At 47.6% G+C, this 14,330-nt stretch overlaps 3 protein-coding genes across 3 annotated transcripts; all 3 read left to right on the top strand.

The window, feature by feature from the left end:
• Nucleotides 1-164: 164 nt before the first annotated feature.
• Nucleotides 165-2,123, top strand: LOC4328876 (glutelin type-B 2-like). The gene is made up of 4 exons (XM_015768562.3): nt 165-554; nt 675-937; nt 1,037-1,507; nt 1,605-2,123. The coding sequence occupies exons 1-4, from the start codon at nt 227-229 to the stop codon at nt 2,028-2,030; spliced, it is 1,488 nt and encodes a 495-aa protein (XP_015624048.1). The 5' UTR covers nt 165-226; the 3' UTR covers nt 2,031-2,123.
• A 1,518-nt stretch (nt 2,124-3,641) lies between these two features.
• Nucleotides 3,642-4,262, top strand: LOC112937840 (RING-H2 finger protein ATL39-like). The gene has a single exon (XM_066307248.1). It carries the CDS (start codon nt 3,642-3,644, stop codon nt 4,260-4,262), a length of 621 nt encoding a protein of 206 aa, XP_066163345.1.
• A 491-nt stretch (nt 4,263-4,753) lies between these two features.
• On the top strand, nt 4,754-6,019 carry LOC107277787 (RING-H2 finger protein ATL64). Its single transcript, XM_015769447.2, has one exon. It carries the CDS (start codon nt 4,927-4,929, stop codon nt 5,761-5,763), a length of 837 nt encoding a protein of 278 aa, XP_015624933.1. The 5' UTR covers nt 4,754-4,926; the 3' UTR covers nt 5,764-6,019.
• Nucleotides 6,020-14,330: the final 8,311 nt, after the last annotated feature.

The following is a 14,330-nucleotide window of genomic DNA, read 5'->3' as shown; positions in this document are numbered from 1 at the left end:
AGACATATCTTAATAAGCTCCCAAAAACACAAGAAGTATGTCATAGCTGAGTCATGATATGTATAACTCAATTCCAAAAGTTGCTTTTCCCTATATACAATTTTGACACCACAAGCCTGATATTGTCCATAGATGTAACAAACTCATTTTCTTTGCTATATAAACTAGCTTGATCTATCCTTCAATTCACACAATTAGCTTTGTTTTATTAGTATATACAAAAGCTATGACTATTTCCGTTTTCTCTCGATTTTCTATATACTTTTGTGTTCTTCTCTTGTGCAATGGATCTATGGCCCAACTATTTGATCCAGCCACAAACCAATGGCAAACTCATCGACAAGGAAGCTTTAGGGAGTGTAGATTTGAGAGACTACAAGCATTTGAGCCTCTTCAGAATGTGAGGTCGGAAGCTGGTGTGACCGAGTACTTTGATGAGACGAATGAATTGTTTCAGTGCACAGGTACATTTGTCATCCGACGTGTTATTCAACCTCAAGGCCTTCTAATACCTCGATACGCCAATACTCCTGGCATGGTCTACATCATCCAAGGTTTGTACAATGATAATGTACTATAAAACTTTGTTAATAAGACTAGCAATTATGATCTTCACGGTAAAAAGAATATGTTTTTATGTTTTATGCATCTAATGTAAACATTATAATTTTTAGGAAGAGGTTCTATGGGTCTAACCTTCCCTGGATGCCCCGCAACTTACCAGCAGCAATCCCAACAGTTTTTGTTTCAAGGCGAAAGTCAGAGCCAAAAGTTTATAGATGAGCACCAAAAGATTCATCAATTTAGGCAAGGTGATATCGTTGTACTCCCAACAGGTGTTGCACATTGGTTCTACAATGATGGTGACACGCCTGTTGTTGCCCTATATGTTTATGACATAAACAATAGCGCTAATCAACTTGAACCAAGGCATAGGGTAACTACTTTTCTAAACAAATATATTTTTATTGAAACTATGATTGTTTTATGTTTTTCCACTACGTTTCATATTTCAATTATCCATTGATAATTTTAGGAGTTCTTATTGGCTGGTAAGAACAATAGGGTACAACAAGTGTATGGTCGCTCAATTCAGCAACACTCTGGGCAAAACATATTCAATGGATTCAGTGTTGAGCCACTAAGTGAGGCTTTAAACATCAACACAGTAACAACAAAGAGGCTACAAAGCCAAAATGACCAAAGAGGAGAGATCATACATGTAAAGAATGGCCTTCAATTGCTGAAACCAACTTTGACACAACGACAAGAACAAGAACAAGCTCAATACCAAGAAGTCCAATATAGTGAAAAACCACAAACATCTTCCCGATGGAACGGTTTAGAGGAGAACTTGTGCACAATCAAGACGAGGTTAAACATTGAAAATCCAAGTCGTGCTGATTCATACGATCCACGTGCTGGAAGGATCACAAGTCTTGATAGTCAGAAATTCCCTATCCTTAATATCATCCAAATGAGTGCTACTAGAGTAAATCTATACCAGGTATTTGTAATAGCAACATTCTCTTATCTTTATATTAAGAAAAGTTCTCTGATTCATGAAATATATAAGGAACATTATTTTCTACTCCCCTCTGCAGAATGCTATTCTCACACCATTCTGGAATGTAAATGCTCATAGTTTGATGTATGTGATTCGAGGGCGTGCTCGAGTCCAAGTCGTCAGTAACTTTGGAAAGACTGTGTTCGACGGTGTTCTTCGTCCAGAACAACTATTGATTATTCCACAAAACTATGTTGTCTTAAAGAAAGCACAACATGAAGGATGCCAATATATTGCAATCAACACAAACGCTAATGCCTTCGTGAGCCACCTTGCAGGGGTAGACTCAGTATTCCATGCCTTACCAGTTGATGTTATCGCTAATGCGTATTGCATCTCAAGGGAAGAGGCTCGAAGACTCAAGAACAACAGGGGAGACGAGTATGGTCCATTCCCTCCTAGATTACAACAACAAATCTACCCAGAATTCTCGAATGAATCTAAAGGCGAGACTTCAGAGTAATGTAACTAAGATCTAATATTAGGAAAGCAAAATAAAGGGGTAATTGGATCCATGTCATTGCAAAAATGTCGATTAAGATAATTTTCATTACAATTCGTCTGTTCGTATTCATGTCATTCGAAATAATTGTCACTGTCACGTTTTCCATCATCATATAGACCAAAATACCCCTAAACGTGAGACCCACATGTCAATTCCATCTTCTTTCTCCATCGTTCCCTCTTCTTTCTTCCATATCTCTCTCCATCTCGTTTCAAATGTAGCAGCCGGCGAGGAAGGTGTGCCTCTCGATCACCGGCGTTGGCAGTGGAGTTACCGCCGCCGTTGTCCTCCAAGTCCCTGCTCCCTCCCCCCTCTCCTTGCCCGCGTCATCCCAGTCCCATGCTCCCTCCACAAAAGCCGTCTGCGAAGAGGTCGATGTGGCTCCGGCGATATGGTGGCGCAGCGAATGGTGGCGACGTCAGCCCTGGCAACGCGGTGTATCTGCGACCAATGGATGAGCCTCTCCTAGGAGTCCATGTCCGGCGCCGCTGCCTCCGCCGCCTCGTGTGGTAGCAGCAAGTCTTCCTACAACGTTGACACCTCCACCTACTAGGACTCCAAGTACACCTAGGACTTCGCCGCCAACCCACCGCTCCTTCGTCCGTTCCCTTCTCCTCACCTCCCACTTTGCAGCTGACTTTGAGTTCGTGTTCCTCGGTTTGTTTGCAAGAGCGGTCACGAGATGGTGACCACCATCAGCGGCATGGAGGAGTGAGGTCGAGGCGGCGACCACGGCGGTGAGCATCGCCATAGGCCCATGGCGAGCGCGATGGCACAGGTGCAGCAGCAACAATAGCAGTGGCCAGTGGAAGGGAGAAGAATGCGAGGATAGAGGAAGAAGGAGAGGAGAGGAGAAGAAAAGAAGAGAAGTAAGAAGAGCCTAATGAAAAACGTGATGACGATAGCGTCAATTCAATTTTATAATATTACAGTAACACCCAACCAATATTGTGAATAGTAATGAGATTTCTCTAATATGGCATATTTGCAATAATGTGATGCAATTAACCCCAAAATAGTTGATGGTATTTCTATTCTACAAAGGTTACAACTTTCATTCCGTGGGTTGGGTATTCCAATATGAACCACAATGGATGTGGCTAGCTTCACACAGTTTCTCCTTTAATTAGACGATAGTAAAATATATAAACAGTAAACCTGTCTGTTCCGTAGACGGCAGCTGAACAATGCCACGGAATAAACACGTCACGTCGACCCCGAAGCTCTCGATTAGCGATGTTGTAAGAAGGATTAACCTTAATCCATCCATGTAGCCATCATCCAGATAAAGTAATTAATCCATAAAAAACTCCACAGTACAGCTCAGTGTAAACCTGAATTTTCCCTGATTAATTTAGCTGTTAGCAAATTGACCACGATGGCAGCAGTGACACGCTAAAAACATTGTGCCAAACCACGTAGCTAAACACCGTATTTATAGCTGTAAAAAACATTCGACCACGGCGACATTAGTTGCAAACTAATTACTGATCAAGTTTTACTCGAGGCAATCGCGAGATCGAGCATTGCGTTTACGTTGCACGATCTTTGCACTTGTCTCGACTCATCATGCTCAACTGGTACCCGAGGTCGTCGGCGGCGAGCTCCACCGCCGCCGCCGGCGACGACGTCGACGGATTCCGCGTGTTCTACGGCATCGCCGTCGTCTGCCTGTCCATCTTCCTGTTCTGCGCGCTGGCGGCTTCTGTCAGCGTCTGGAAGGCGTGCGCGTACGCCGCCATGGCCGCGCTGGTCCTCAGCGTCGTCGGCTGCTTCGCCCCCAAGAGGTGGGTTCGCCGGAGCCGCGGCGGCGCGGAGGCGGAGCGAGCTGCGGCCGGCGCTCGGCGGCGGCCGGCGGCGGATGCGCTCGCGCGCGCGCCGGCGAACGCGCCGCCGGCGTTCGTGCACGGGTGCCCGCTCGAGAGCGGCGCCGCCGCCGCCGCGGGGAGCTGCGCGGTGTGCGCGGTGTGCCTGGAGGACGTGCGCGGCGGCGAGACGGTGCGACGGCTGCCGGCGTGCGGGCACCTGTTCCACGTGGAGTGCATCGACATGTGGCTGCACTCGCCGCACCGGACGTGCCCGATGTGCCGGTGCGTGGTGTCGCCGCCGGCGAGGGCGGCAGCGAAGGCCGCGGCGGAGGTGGTGGTGTCGCCGGAGTCGACGGCCGACGACGTTCTGCCACCGGTGTAGCTACCAGCTGTTGCACGTGTGAGTGTAAATATAAGAGAGTATATTATATGGTCGATTATTTGCATTGGCCTAATTAAGCTTGCAGAGAAATTTACAGTGTACGTCTGTTGTGAATTGTAATTAGTTTGTGCCATTGATCGAACAGTATTTCTATTCTTCAAAATTCAAATATGTTGTTAATCATATCACTGTTGTTTTGTACATAGGTTTTGTTAACCAGAAGCAGTAGGAGCTCTGCCTAAGAAAATGGGTAGAAAGCTTACAGAGTGTCAAAAAGGAGACACGATAAGTTCATTACAATGATGCGAATTTGCCGAGAAAATTAACTCCCGTTTGTTTAGACGAAAGAAATAGAACATTTTACAAACAGGTAAGCGATCCGAAGCTGGAAATTCAGTACTCTAACTACTGTAATTCAGTTGAGTCATCTCAACACAAATTTAGCACAATTCTGTCCAAACTGAGAAAACGATGCCAAACTGAGAGAAAACGATTTCAAATGCATTGCGCTCTTGTTGACCACGCATCTTGCCCGATTTTTCTACTGCGGTCTGCAGGGACGACGACGTAGCTTTCCTTTAATTCCACCGTGCCGTCAACGAACAGATGGAAACTTAGAATTCATATCTTCCATTTTTCTCTCTCTAAGCCAAAAAAATAGCCAATGGCGGGCGCGATAAACTTGACCGGAAACAAACACACGCTTTTCCCGTCAAAAAGGCCACCGGTTTTGTGTGCCACGCCGCCGCCGCCGCCGCCGCCGCGACCTTCAAATTCACGACCTCGCACGCCGCCGGCTTCCTATATCATTCGCCGCGCAAGCGCACCACCTGACCAGCGACGGCGGCGACCGGCGATCATGTCGAACGTGTTCGCGAGGATATCGGCGGCGACGCTGCGGGGCGGCGGCGAGGAGGAGCGGGGCGGCGGCCGCGGCCGCCGCGCATGCTACGGCATCGCGGCGTCCTTCGCGGCGGTGCTGCTGTTCTGCGTGCTCGCCGTCGTCGGCAGCGTCTGGAAGGCGTCCGTGCTCGCCGGGATGGTGCTACTGGCCTTCGGCGTCGCCGACTACCTCGCGCCGGCGAGCTGGTGCCGCCGCCGCGGCGGGACGAACACCCGCGCCGCGGAGCGGGAGGCTCAGCCGGGAGCTTCTTCCTCCAGCACGTTCGGGCTCGAGAAGGCCGCGGTGGACGCGCTGCCGACGTTCGCGTACGCGTCCGGTGGCGCTGGCGCCGCGCAGGGCGGCGGCGACCTCGAGGCCGGGAACGGCGAGCCGTGCTCGGTGTGCCTGGAGGAGCTGCATGCCGGCGAGATAGTGCGGGAGATGCCGGCGTGCAAGCACCTGTTCCACGTGGAGTGCATCGACATGTGGCTGCACTCGCACCGGACTTGCCCGATGTGCCGGTGCGACCTCTCGCCGCCCCGGGAAGTGGCCGCGAAAGAGGCCACGGCGGCGGAGACGGCGGCGCCGCCGGGTGATGACGCCTTGCCGCCGGTGTAGATGATGCGTAAAAACAGAGTAGGTGTTCATTTGGGCTAGAAATGATAGCACCTTCTGCACATTATACAAAAAAATGCTGTGTTGAATTATTTTGTTTCTTTTTGTACATTTAGGAACCTTCTGCACATTATACAAAAAAATGCTGTGTTGAATTATTTTGTTTCTTTTTGTACATTTAGGAATTTTTGAAAATTGAGAATATTTGTGCAGAATATTAGAGGCAAAATTTGTCGTGGGACATTCAAAATTTGTGTAATTAGCTGAGGGATAACGTAAAATCGTGTCATTGCCGAGAAACACCACAAAAATAATGTAATTGGCTATAGGGCACTACAGTCATTATTTTATAATTTTTAAGTAAAAGGAGGAGAGAAATTTAAAAAAGACAAGTTTGCCCCTGCCTTAGTCCGAGCTTCAGTTGGATGGAGGGTTTTGGGCGGATAGGATATGGCGTTCCATTTTTTTATCGGTGTTTGGTTGGTGGGCGGGAGTAGGATAGGATAGCCCAGAGGGGAATATTCCCCCTAGATGATGGATGGATTAATCCGGCCGATTTGCCCGGATACAGCCGCCCGAGCGCTCGGGCGAGCGGGGCGAGCGACGAGGTGGGTCACGTCACCCCTCTCACCATGCGAGAACAACGACGACGCGAGGGAGGCAGTGGGATGCAAGCTCGGCTGCCGGCAAGTGGGTGCGAGTGTGGTGGCGGCAGCGGAAAGAAGGGGGGCAGCGAGCCCGAAGGTTGGAGGCGGCGGCAGCGGAAAGAAGGGGTGGCGGCCAGCCCGAAGGCTAGAGACGGCGGCAACGGGAAGAAGGGACGGTGGCGAGCCCGGAGGAGAATGAATCACCGCCGCCGACTAGGATGACGACGACCAGAACTTGACGACGATAACAACAATGACGACCTGGCAAGAGACGACTACGATGACCGAGACAACATTGATGACAACGACAACCGGATCTAGAGGAGACGAGGCGGCGGCCAGCAGGAGAGGAGCGCGGCGGCGGTTGGCGAAGAGGACCACTTTTTTTTTCCTTTTTTCTCCTTTCCCCATTTTATTTCTTTCTGAATTTTTATGTTATATAGATTTTTTTGCTTGTACTAGATTGATATTTTTTTGGGTTTGGTGATTTGAAGGGGTATACTAACCATCTCTAATGAAAATGTGATTGTAGCCACTCATCCATACTACTCCCCCAGCCAAACAGAAAAATGGATCACTAAATCCACCTTTATCCTTACAAAAAAAATAGATCACCATATCCACTCCACCAAACAGAAAACTGGATCTTCATATCCAGCAAAATATGGACCGTCATCTCCCATCCAACCTTGACCGGGAACCAAACAAACCCTAAATGGACATTCTGCTTCTGCTCGAAGAAACAAAGCGATAGTTTAGTGATTCGCATGTATTCAATCAACAAAAGATGAACAAATACAAATCAATACAATGTAACAATCACACGTGGAAATATGTGATGTACCAGGTTGACCGTGCTATGCAGATGAACAAACATACTGGAGCTTATTGCGGATGCTGCCGTAGTCGTTGTCGTCCTGCTCGCCCAACCGTCCGCCGACGACACCCTCTCACCGTCGATCTCCTCCCCCATACTCCCTCTTCACCGCCACGCCGATGAACAGCAATATAATGACACGCAATGCGTAGGGCCACGGCCGTTTTCATAGCTGCGTCCGCCGCATTGTCGAGCATGCTCGGGATCAGCGATGGCTCCAGGATAGCAATATGGCCATTGGCAGCCACCACGATGTGCCGTTGCGTTGGTCGTTCCTCCTCCTCGGCCGCTACCGAGTTACAGGCCCAACGCTGGGCTGTTGCTCTTGCTCAGGTGGCTGACGTCCCTCTGAGCGGGCCACGCATCGCAGTGGGCTGCTGCCTGCTTGCACTGCCACTCGCCACAGTCGAAGCCGCGATCGCCTCCTCATAGCCAGCCAGACAAGGGGAGAAAGGGAAAGCAGGGGTAAACTTGTATTTTTAAAAACATTCTCTCTCCACTTTGTCCTGAAAATTATAAAATAATGTGTTCGGTATCTTGCAACCAATTATACCATTTTTATTGTGTTCTTTAGCAGTGACACAATTTTACGGTGTCCTACAACCAGTTACACAATTTGTAGATGTTATATAGCAGATTTTGCTATATTAAAAGGGGAAAAGTACACGCAAGGTCCCTCAACTTGTTAGCGAGATACAAAATCGTCCTTGGACCGCAAAACCGGACATCCGGCGTCCCCCAATTTACAAAACCGGTCACAAAAGGTCCCTCGGCGGTTTTGACTCCGGTTGTATCCCACGTGGCGGCTGACTCAGCATGGGACCCACATGGACCCCACATGTCATGGAGACCACGTCAGCACCCTCTCTCTTTTTCTCCTCTCTCTCTCCTTCCTTCCTCTCGCTCTTTGCTGTCGCACAGGCGGCGGCGCGTGCAGCCGGAGGGTGGTGCGGCCGGCGACGGCGGCTCCCCGGTGGCGGCGCGCGGGTTCAGGGCGGCGCGAGCTCGACGGCCTCCTCGTCCCCCTCGTGCGGTCGGTGATGGCGGACGAGCGACGAGAAGCAAGGCGGCGCGACGCCCCCGCCGCGTACAATGGCGCGGTGACCGCGGCCGCCATCGCCTATCAGAGGAGACCTCCGCCCGCGCCCAGAGCCGCCGACGACGATGAGGCCGAGCGGCGCGGAGTCGTCGGCGCCGCCGCTCCCCATCCGCAGCTGCGCTCGCCTGCCGCCGCCGAGCTTGCTGTCCCGTGTCTCCGCCGCCGCGTCGCCGCCCAGCACGAACCTCGCGCTCGCGCTCGCGTTCGCCGGGTGGGGAGCCGGCCGGTCGATCTCCTCTCCGCCGCTCCTTCCCCGTCGGCCGCGCCACCCGGAGATCCTCGGCGTCGAGGCGGCCGCGGCGGAGACGGCCTCCCGTTCCTGCTGCCGCCGCGGCTCCTTGCTGGCTGCAAGACAACGACGGATGATGCGACGACGCGGCGCCGTCGAATCCTCTGAGCAGCTTGTCGATTCCTTCACGCACCGCAGCGTGGTGTGGAACACGTCGGCGTCCGGGACAAGCCGCAGGATCTCGTCGGCCACGCGGACGCCATTGAGGCTGCGCGCCGTGGCGAGGTCAAGGCCGCGCCTGTCGCCGACACCTTGCTCCCCTGGTCGCACGGCCACCGCGCCTACAACCTCCTAGACGATGGCCACGACACCGTCCAGGCCAACGTCGAGCTCGGCTTCGCCGTCGACTCCCGCGAGTACGGCATCGGTGCCCAGGTAGCAAAGTTCGTCGGGCTCAAGGGCTACGGGCTCGCCGTCGTCGGCAGGGTTCCGGCCTCCCCGCGCCTCCGCCATGCTTCCCCACTACGGCCGCCGCCGCCGCCGTCGCCGTCGCGGCGCCACCCTCCTCCTCTCCTGCTCGCCCCGGCTAGCTTTGCAGATAAGTGAGAGAGAGAGAGAGAGGAGGAAGGGAGAGGAGGGAAAGAGAAGAGAGAGAGAGGGGGCCCACGTGGGTCCCACGCTGAGTCAGCCGCCACGTGGGACAAAACCGGGGTCAAAACCGCCGAGGGACCTTTTGTGACCGGTTTTGTAAGTTGGGGGACGTCGGATGTCCGGTTTTGCGGTTCAGGGATGATTTTGTATCTCGCTGACAAGTTGAGGGACCTTGCGTGTACTTTTCCCTATTAAAAGACTAAGAAATGGATTCAGGACTAGGCCTATTCAAAAGCGTTGGGCTGGGCTGGACAATGAAATGTTTGCCAATAAACTTAGCCCAAGTTGACGATTTTTCTTTCTTTTAGTCATTATGGTGTAATTACATTATTTTGTACTAGTCACATGGCTCGTATCTCCTTCCATGCTGTGTTGTTCTACAGTTGCAATCAAGTGGAGAGAGGGATGGATGTAATAGCTCATCCACTCACAATTAACCACATGTTGACAATTAAGAAAAGCACATCTTAGAAAATTCTACTACCTCCGTTCCGTAATAATTATATTTATAGAATTTAAATTTGTCTCAAATAATTGTCATAGTAAAGTACTAATTGTCTCATCAATAACTTATTATTCGAATTTTTTCTTATTCTACTCTCAACCACTCTTCAGTTTTTACCTATACATCATTTAATGAGGAACATCATAGTTTTTCTTCTCAAACCTTAATATTAGTTAAATAACTTAGAATTATAATTATTTTGGGACAAAGATAGTACTCCCTCCATTTCACAATGTAAGTCATTCTAGTATTTCCCACATTCATATTGATGTTAATGAATCTAGACATATATATCTATCTAGATTCATTAACATCAATATGAATGTGGGAAATACTAGAATGACTTACATTGTGAAACGGAGGAAGTAGAATGGTTTATAAGTTACAAGAGTTACATATTTGAGCAATTTTACGGTCCTTAAGAAGGTACCATGAAGTACCATTTTTTCTATTGTAAATTTGGTACCTCATGGTACCTAGGTACTATGAGGTACCAAAATTTTGGTACCTCATGGTAGGGGTGGAAATGAGGCAAGCCGAGCCAAGCTTGGTTCGGCTCGTGAAAGCTTGGCAAAGAACATGCTTAGATTGGCTCGGCTTGATTAACTAAACGAACTAAAACAGCAGCTTGGCTCGGCTCGTTTCAAAGCTCGAGCCAGCTCGAGCCGGCTTGTGATGCTAGCAGTAAGTAAACACTACAACAACAAAGCAATCAATTTTCAACAAGTAAACGTTAAGTATGCATCAGGATCAAACTCCTACAGGTCATGTAGGCCTCAAATAATGCAAATTGCAATGCAGTAGCAAGAACAACTAAAAAAGAGTGAAGTATAGCACTAACAGTAACACAGAGTCACAGATACATCATACATACACTACTGGTATGACAATTTTGATTTATTTGCCTTAATCTTTCTGTCATCAATTCATCACGCACATACTACACGTACTATTGCTCCACAATCACAAGACCAATAGACCACAAGTGCACAGACCACAACATGCTATTGCTACATGCATAAGAAAAATAAGAAAACACATCCCAAAACATCTTCATCCTGGGCTCATCGCAGCGAAAACTGCCGTCGGTGGGTTGGTGTCTCGGCGAGGTGATGAACAACATCGAGTCAGGGAAGGTCGGCGCAGGGAGCGTCGAGTGGTGCTGGGGAGGAAAGCACAGGGGAGGGAGGCGGCGCAGGGAGCCTCACGCGGTCGCGCCCTAGGCCTCGAGCGGTGTCGCCTGTCGCGCGCGCGCGTTGAAAGGCGGTGGACTCGGTGTGACGGGCTGGCGGCGTGAGAAGGGGTCTAGGAAAGGAAATGACAAGGGAGTGGGAGAGGAACGGTGAGGTTAGGGTTTTTCATGGGCCAAATCAGCTGTTAATGGGCCAGGCCATTTTTTTGCACAAGCTCGTCAAGCTTCACGAGCGGCTTGCGAGCAGCTTGGGCTCGGCTCGATTTAGAAGCGAGCCATGGAGGCAGCTCGAGCTCGGCTCGTTTAGTTTTCAAGCCGAGCCAAGCTTTACGAGCTCAAGCCAAGCCCGAGCCAAGCTCACGAGCCCGAGCTTTTTATCCACCCCTACCTCATGGTACCTCCTCAAGGACTGTAGAATTGCTCTACATATTTACATAAGACAGTCTTCAAAACGGTTATTTTAGAGTCAGTATTATTTATCAGAATATGCAATTGCTTATGGAGTGCATTGTATGGTCCGTCACTTGGAACAAATCCAATGATTATTTAGGAATATATATACGGGTTCCTCCATGACAATATGACATAGTGGTAAGGTATAGTAAAATTTAGTTGTTTTATAAATTTTCATTTGCAATAATATATAAAGTTTAAAACATGATATGTCAAATAATAGCAATAATTTTAATGATTTTAAACAATTAACATAATTTATTTAAGACATAGATATTAGTGGTATAATTAGTCAAAATGTTTAGATATATTGTTGTACGATTTGAGCATATATTTGACCTCTTTAAACTGTGAGTAGTGTACACCAATCCCTTAAATGTTACACGTTTTAAGTATTAATGAGTACAAAATATGCTAATAACAATCCATATAGAATCCTTATAAGGTAATGTTTGATTAGTACACAATATATTAATAACACTTTATATGGAATGCTTATAATGTGGCGTTTGGTTAGGACACGATAACGTAAACGGTATGAAAAACGGTTGCAACATCAAGTGATTACAATGTATCCATTTTCTTATTTGTTTGGTTAATCATTTTTAAGCGTTTTTTTTACTTTCCTGTGTTTGGTTGCAATCTAAAAGGTGCAGTAGCGAGTTACATCTTTGCCACACAACTAAATTAATCAAGCAACCTAATCAACTGAATACAACCTGATCAACTGAATACGAGATAATTCAAAGTCAATTGTCTTTTGCTTCTACTAGGACATGTTTTAATATTATGTCCTTTAATTTTCTGACAGACACTGCACCTTTTGCTGTAGTCTTTCGGCTGCTTGTGCTCAGCTTGTTTCGATTTTTCATTGTTTAATAATTGTTCACGTGACATCCCATTAATATCCAACTCCTTCAACACCTCCATGGTCCTATCGTAGCTTTGCATTGATTTTGATGCCTTTCTAACAACTTTAATAGTCTTATTGACCAATACAATGTGACCGTATATCTCGCTTGTGTTGTCAAGCCAAATCTCCTGTAGTCGTGCTCATCAAAGACAACCATTGCTTGACACTTCTTGTGTACCTCTTTAATATATATCTTGGTGGTATCCCTTCTACCTAGAACTTCTCGGGTACCTCTTCAATACATATCTTGGTGGTATGTTTTCTACCTGGAGATGGCAGAGCACCCTCGCAACATGTGGGCGGCCTGCAACATGGTAGTCACAGTAACGGAGAGTATAACAGCAGTAACATGACTGGACATTTGCAATAATAAATCTGGAACGAGCACACACTTGTGTGATCCATGTTTTGCACTCGCATTCATATAGCCCAGACTCCAGATCCGCAGTAACCTGGAAAGCATGTTGTGACCACAGGTTCTTACCATGGGTCACCATGTAGGCTCCCATGGCGCCTGAAACCTCATTCACTAGGAATGTTGTCAAACAATGTTTCCTTAAACAAGGTGAAGACCACACTAGTTGTTACTCGAACGCGTATCTTGTGCTTAGTAACACGCATAAGTTATTGCAGTGAAGAGACGTAATTTTGGCAGTAACAAAAAAAGCAGTAATTTTTTTTTCTTATCAACATGTAATACGCAACAAGACATGGATATAGCAGCAGTAATGATATGTACAAACAGAAACACATCATAAGTAGTGCGTACCTCTTGAGCATTAGTTTCTTGGTCCTCTTTTCAAAATAAAATTAAGTTTTCTTAAAATCAACATAAAAATATCAACATTAAAATCATGTGTTTCTTATAGCTTCATCGGTTGGTCCTCTTTTCCGCCGGGAACTTCTTCCAACCCGTTTGGGCTCAAGAAGGCCGCAGTGGACGTGCTACCAATGTACACGTCTGGTGGCGTAGGGCGACAGCGGCGGCGGCGACCTTGAGGCCGGGAACGGCGAGCCATGCTCGATGTGCCTGGAGGAGCTGCACGCCGGCGAGATGGTGCGGGAGATGCCGTCGTGCAAGCACCTGTTCCATGTGGAGTGCATCGACATGTGGCTGCACTCGCACCGGACTTGCCCGATGTGCCGGTGCGACCTCTCGCCGCCCCGGGACGTGGCCATGGAAGAGACCACGGCGGCGGAGACATCACCGCCGGCTGATGACGCCTTGCCACCGGTGTAGATATGTAAAAACAATAGGGTGTTCATTGGGTTAGAAATGATGACACGTTCTGCACATTCTAAGAAAATCTATGTTGAATTATTTTGTTTATTATTGTTAGGATGCTTTAAAAATTGAGAATATTTGTACAGAATTTTAAAAGACCAAGAAATGGATTCAGGACTAGGCCTATTTAAAAGCGTCGGGCTGAGCTGTACAAGGAAATGGTTGCCAATAAACTCAGCCCAAGTGTCGGAAGATTTAGTGTAATAATTAGTTGTAGCATGTTGAGCAAAGGCCGGAAGTAATTCCATTATCTAAAAAAAGAGTTAGTATATATTTAGAGTCAGAATTGTTTATCAGAATATGCAATTGCTTATGGAGTGCATTGCATAGCATGGTATGTCACTTGGAACCAATCCAACGATTATTTACCGATATATATACGGGATCATCCATGACAATATGGCATTGTGGTAAGGCATAGTATAATTTAGTCTTTTTATTTATTTTCATTTACAATAATATACAAAGTCTAAAATGAGACATGCCAAACAATAATAACAATCTTAATGGTTTTAAACAACTAACATAATTTATTTAAGACAGAGATATTAGTGACATAATCATTCAAAATGTTTAAATAATAATATCTTGATTTACATTTAATATTTTTCCATAACTTGCATTTTCATATAAACTAGAAAGAAATGTCTGTGCATTTCAACAGGCGAAGATTATTTTAATTACACATACGTACTCTCTATATGTATGAGTGTTATTGT

This window comes from Oryza sativa, chromosome 2 (assembly GCF_034140825.1).
Source record: "Oryza sativa Japonica Group chromosome 2, ASM3414082v1".
NCBI classification, from domain to species: Eukaryota; Viridiplantae; Streptophyta; class Magnoliopsida; order Poales; family Poaceae; genus Oryza; species Oryza sativa.
This window is presented reverse-complemented; position numbering and strand designations above follow the sequence as displayed.

Coding starts and splice junctions, on each gene's coding strand:
- LOC4328876 (XM_015768562.3), top strand. CDS start 227: ATGACTATTTCCGTTTTCTCTCGATTTTCTATATACTTTTGTGTTCTT. Junction 555..674: donor CATGGTCTACATCATCCAAG/GTTTGTACAATG, acceptor TATAATTTTTAG/GAAGAGGTTCTATGGGTCTA. Junction 938..1,036: donor AACTTGAACCAAGGCATAGG/GTAACTACTTTT, acceptor TGATAATTTTAG/GAGTTCTTATTGGCTGGTAA.
- LOC112937840 (XM_066307248.1), top strand. CDS start 3,642: ATGCTCAACTGGTACCCGAGGTCGTCGGCGGCGAGCTCCACCGCCGCC.
- LOC107277787 (XM_015769447.2), top strand. CDS start 4,927: ATGGCGGGCGCGATAAACTTGACCGGAAACAAACACACGCTTTTCCCG.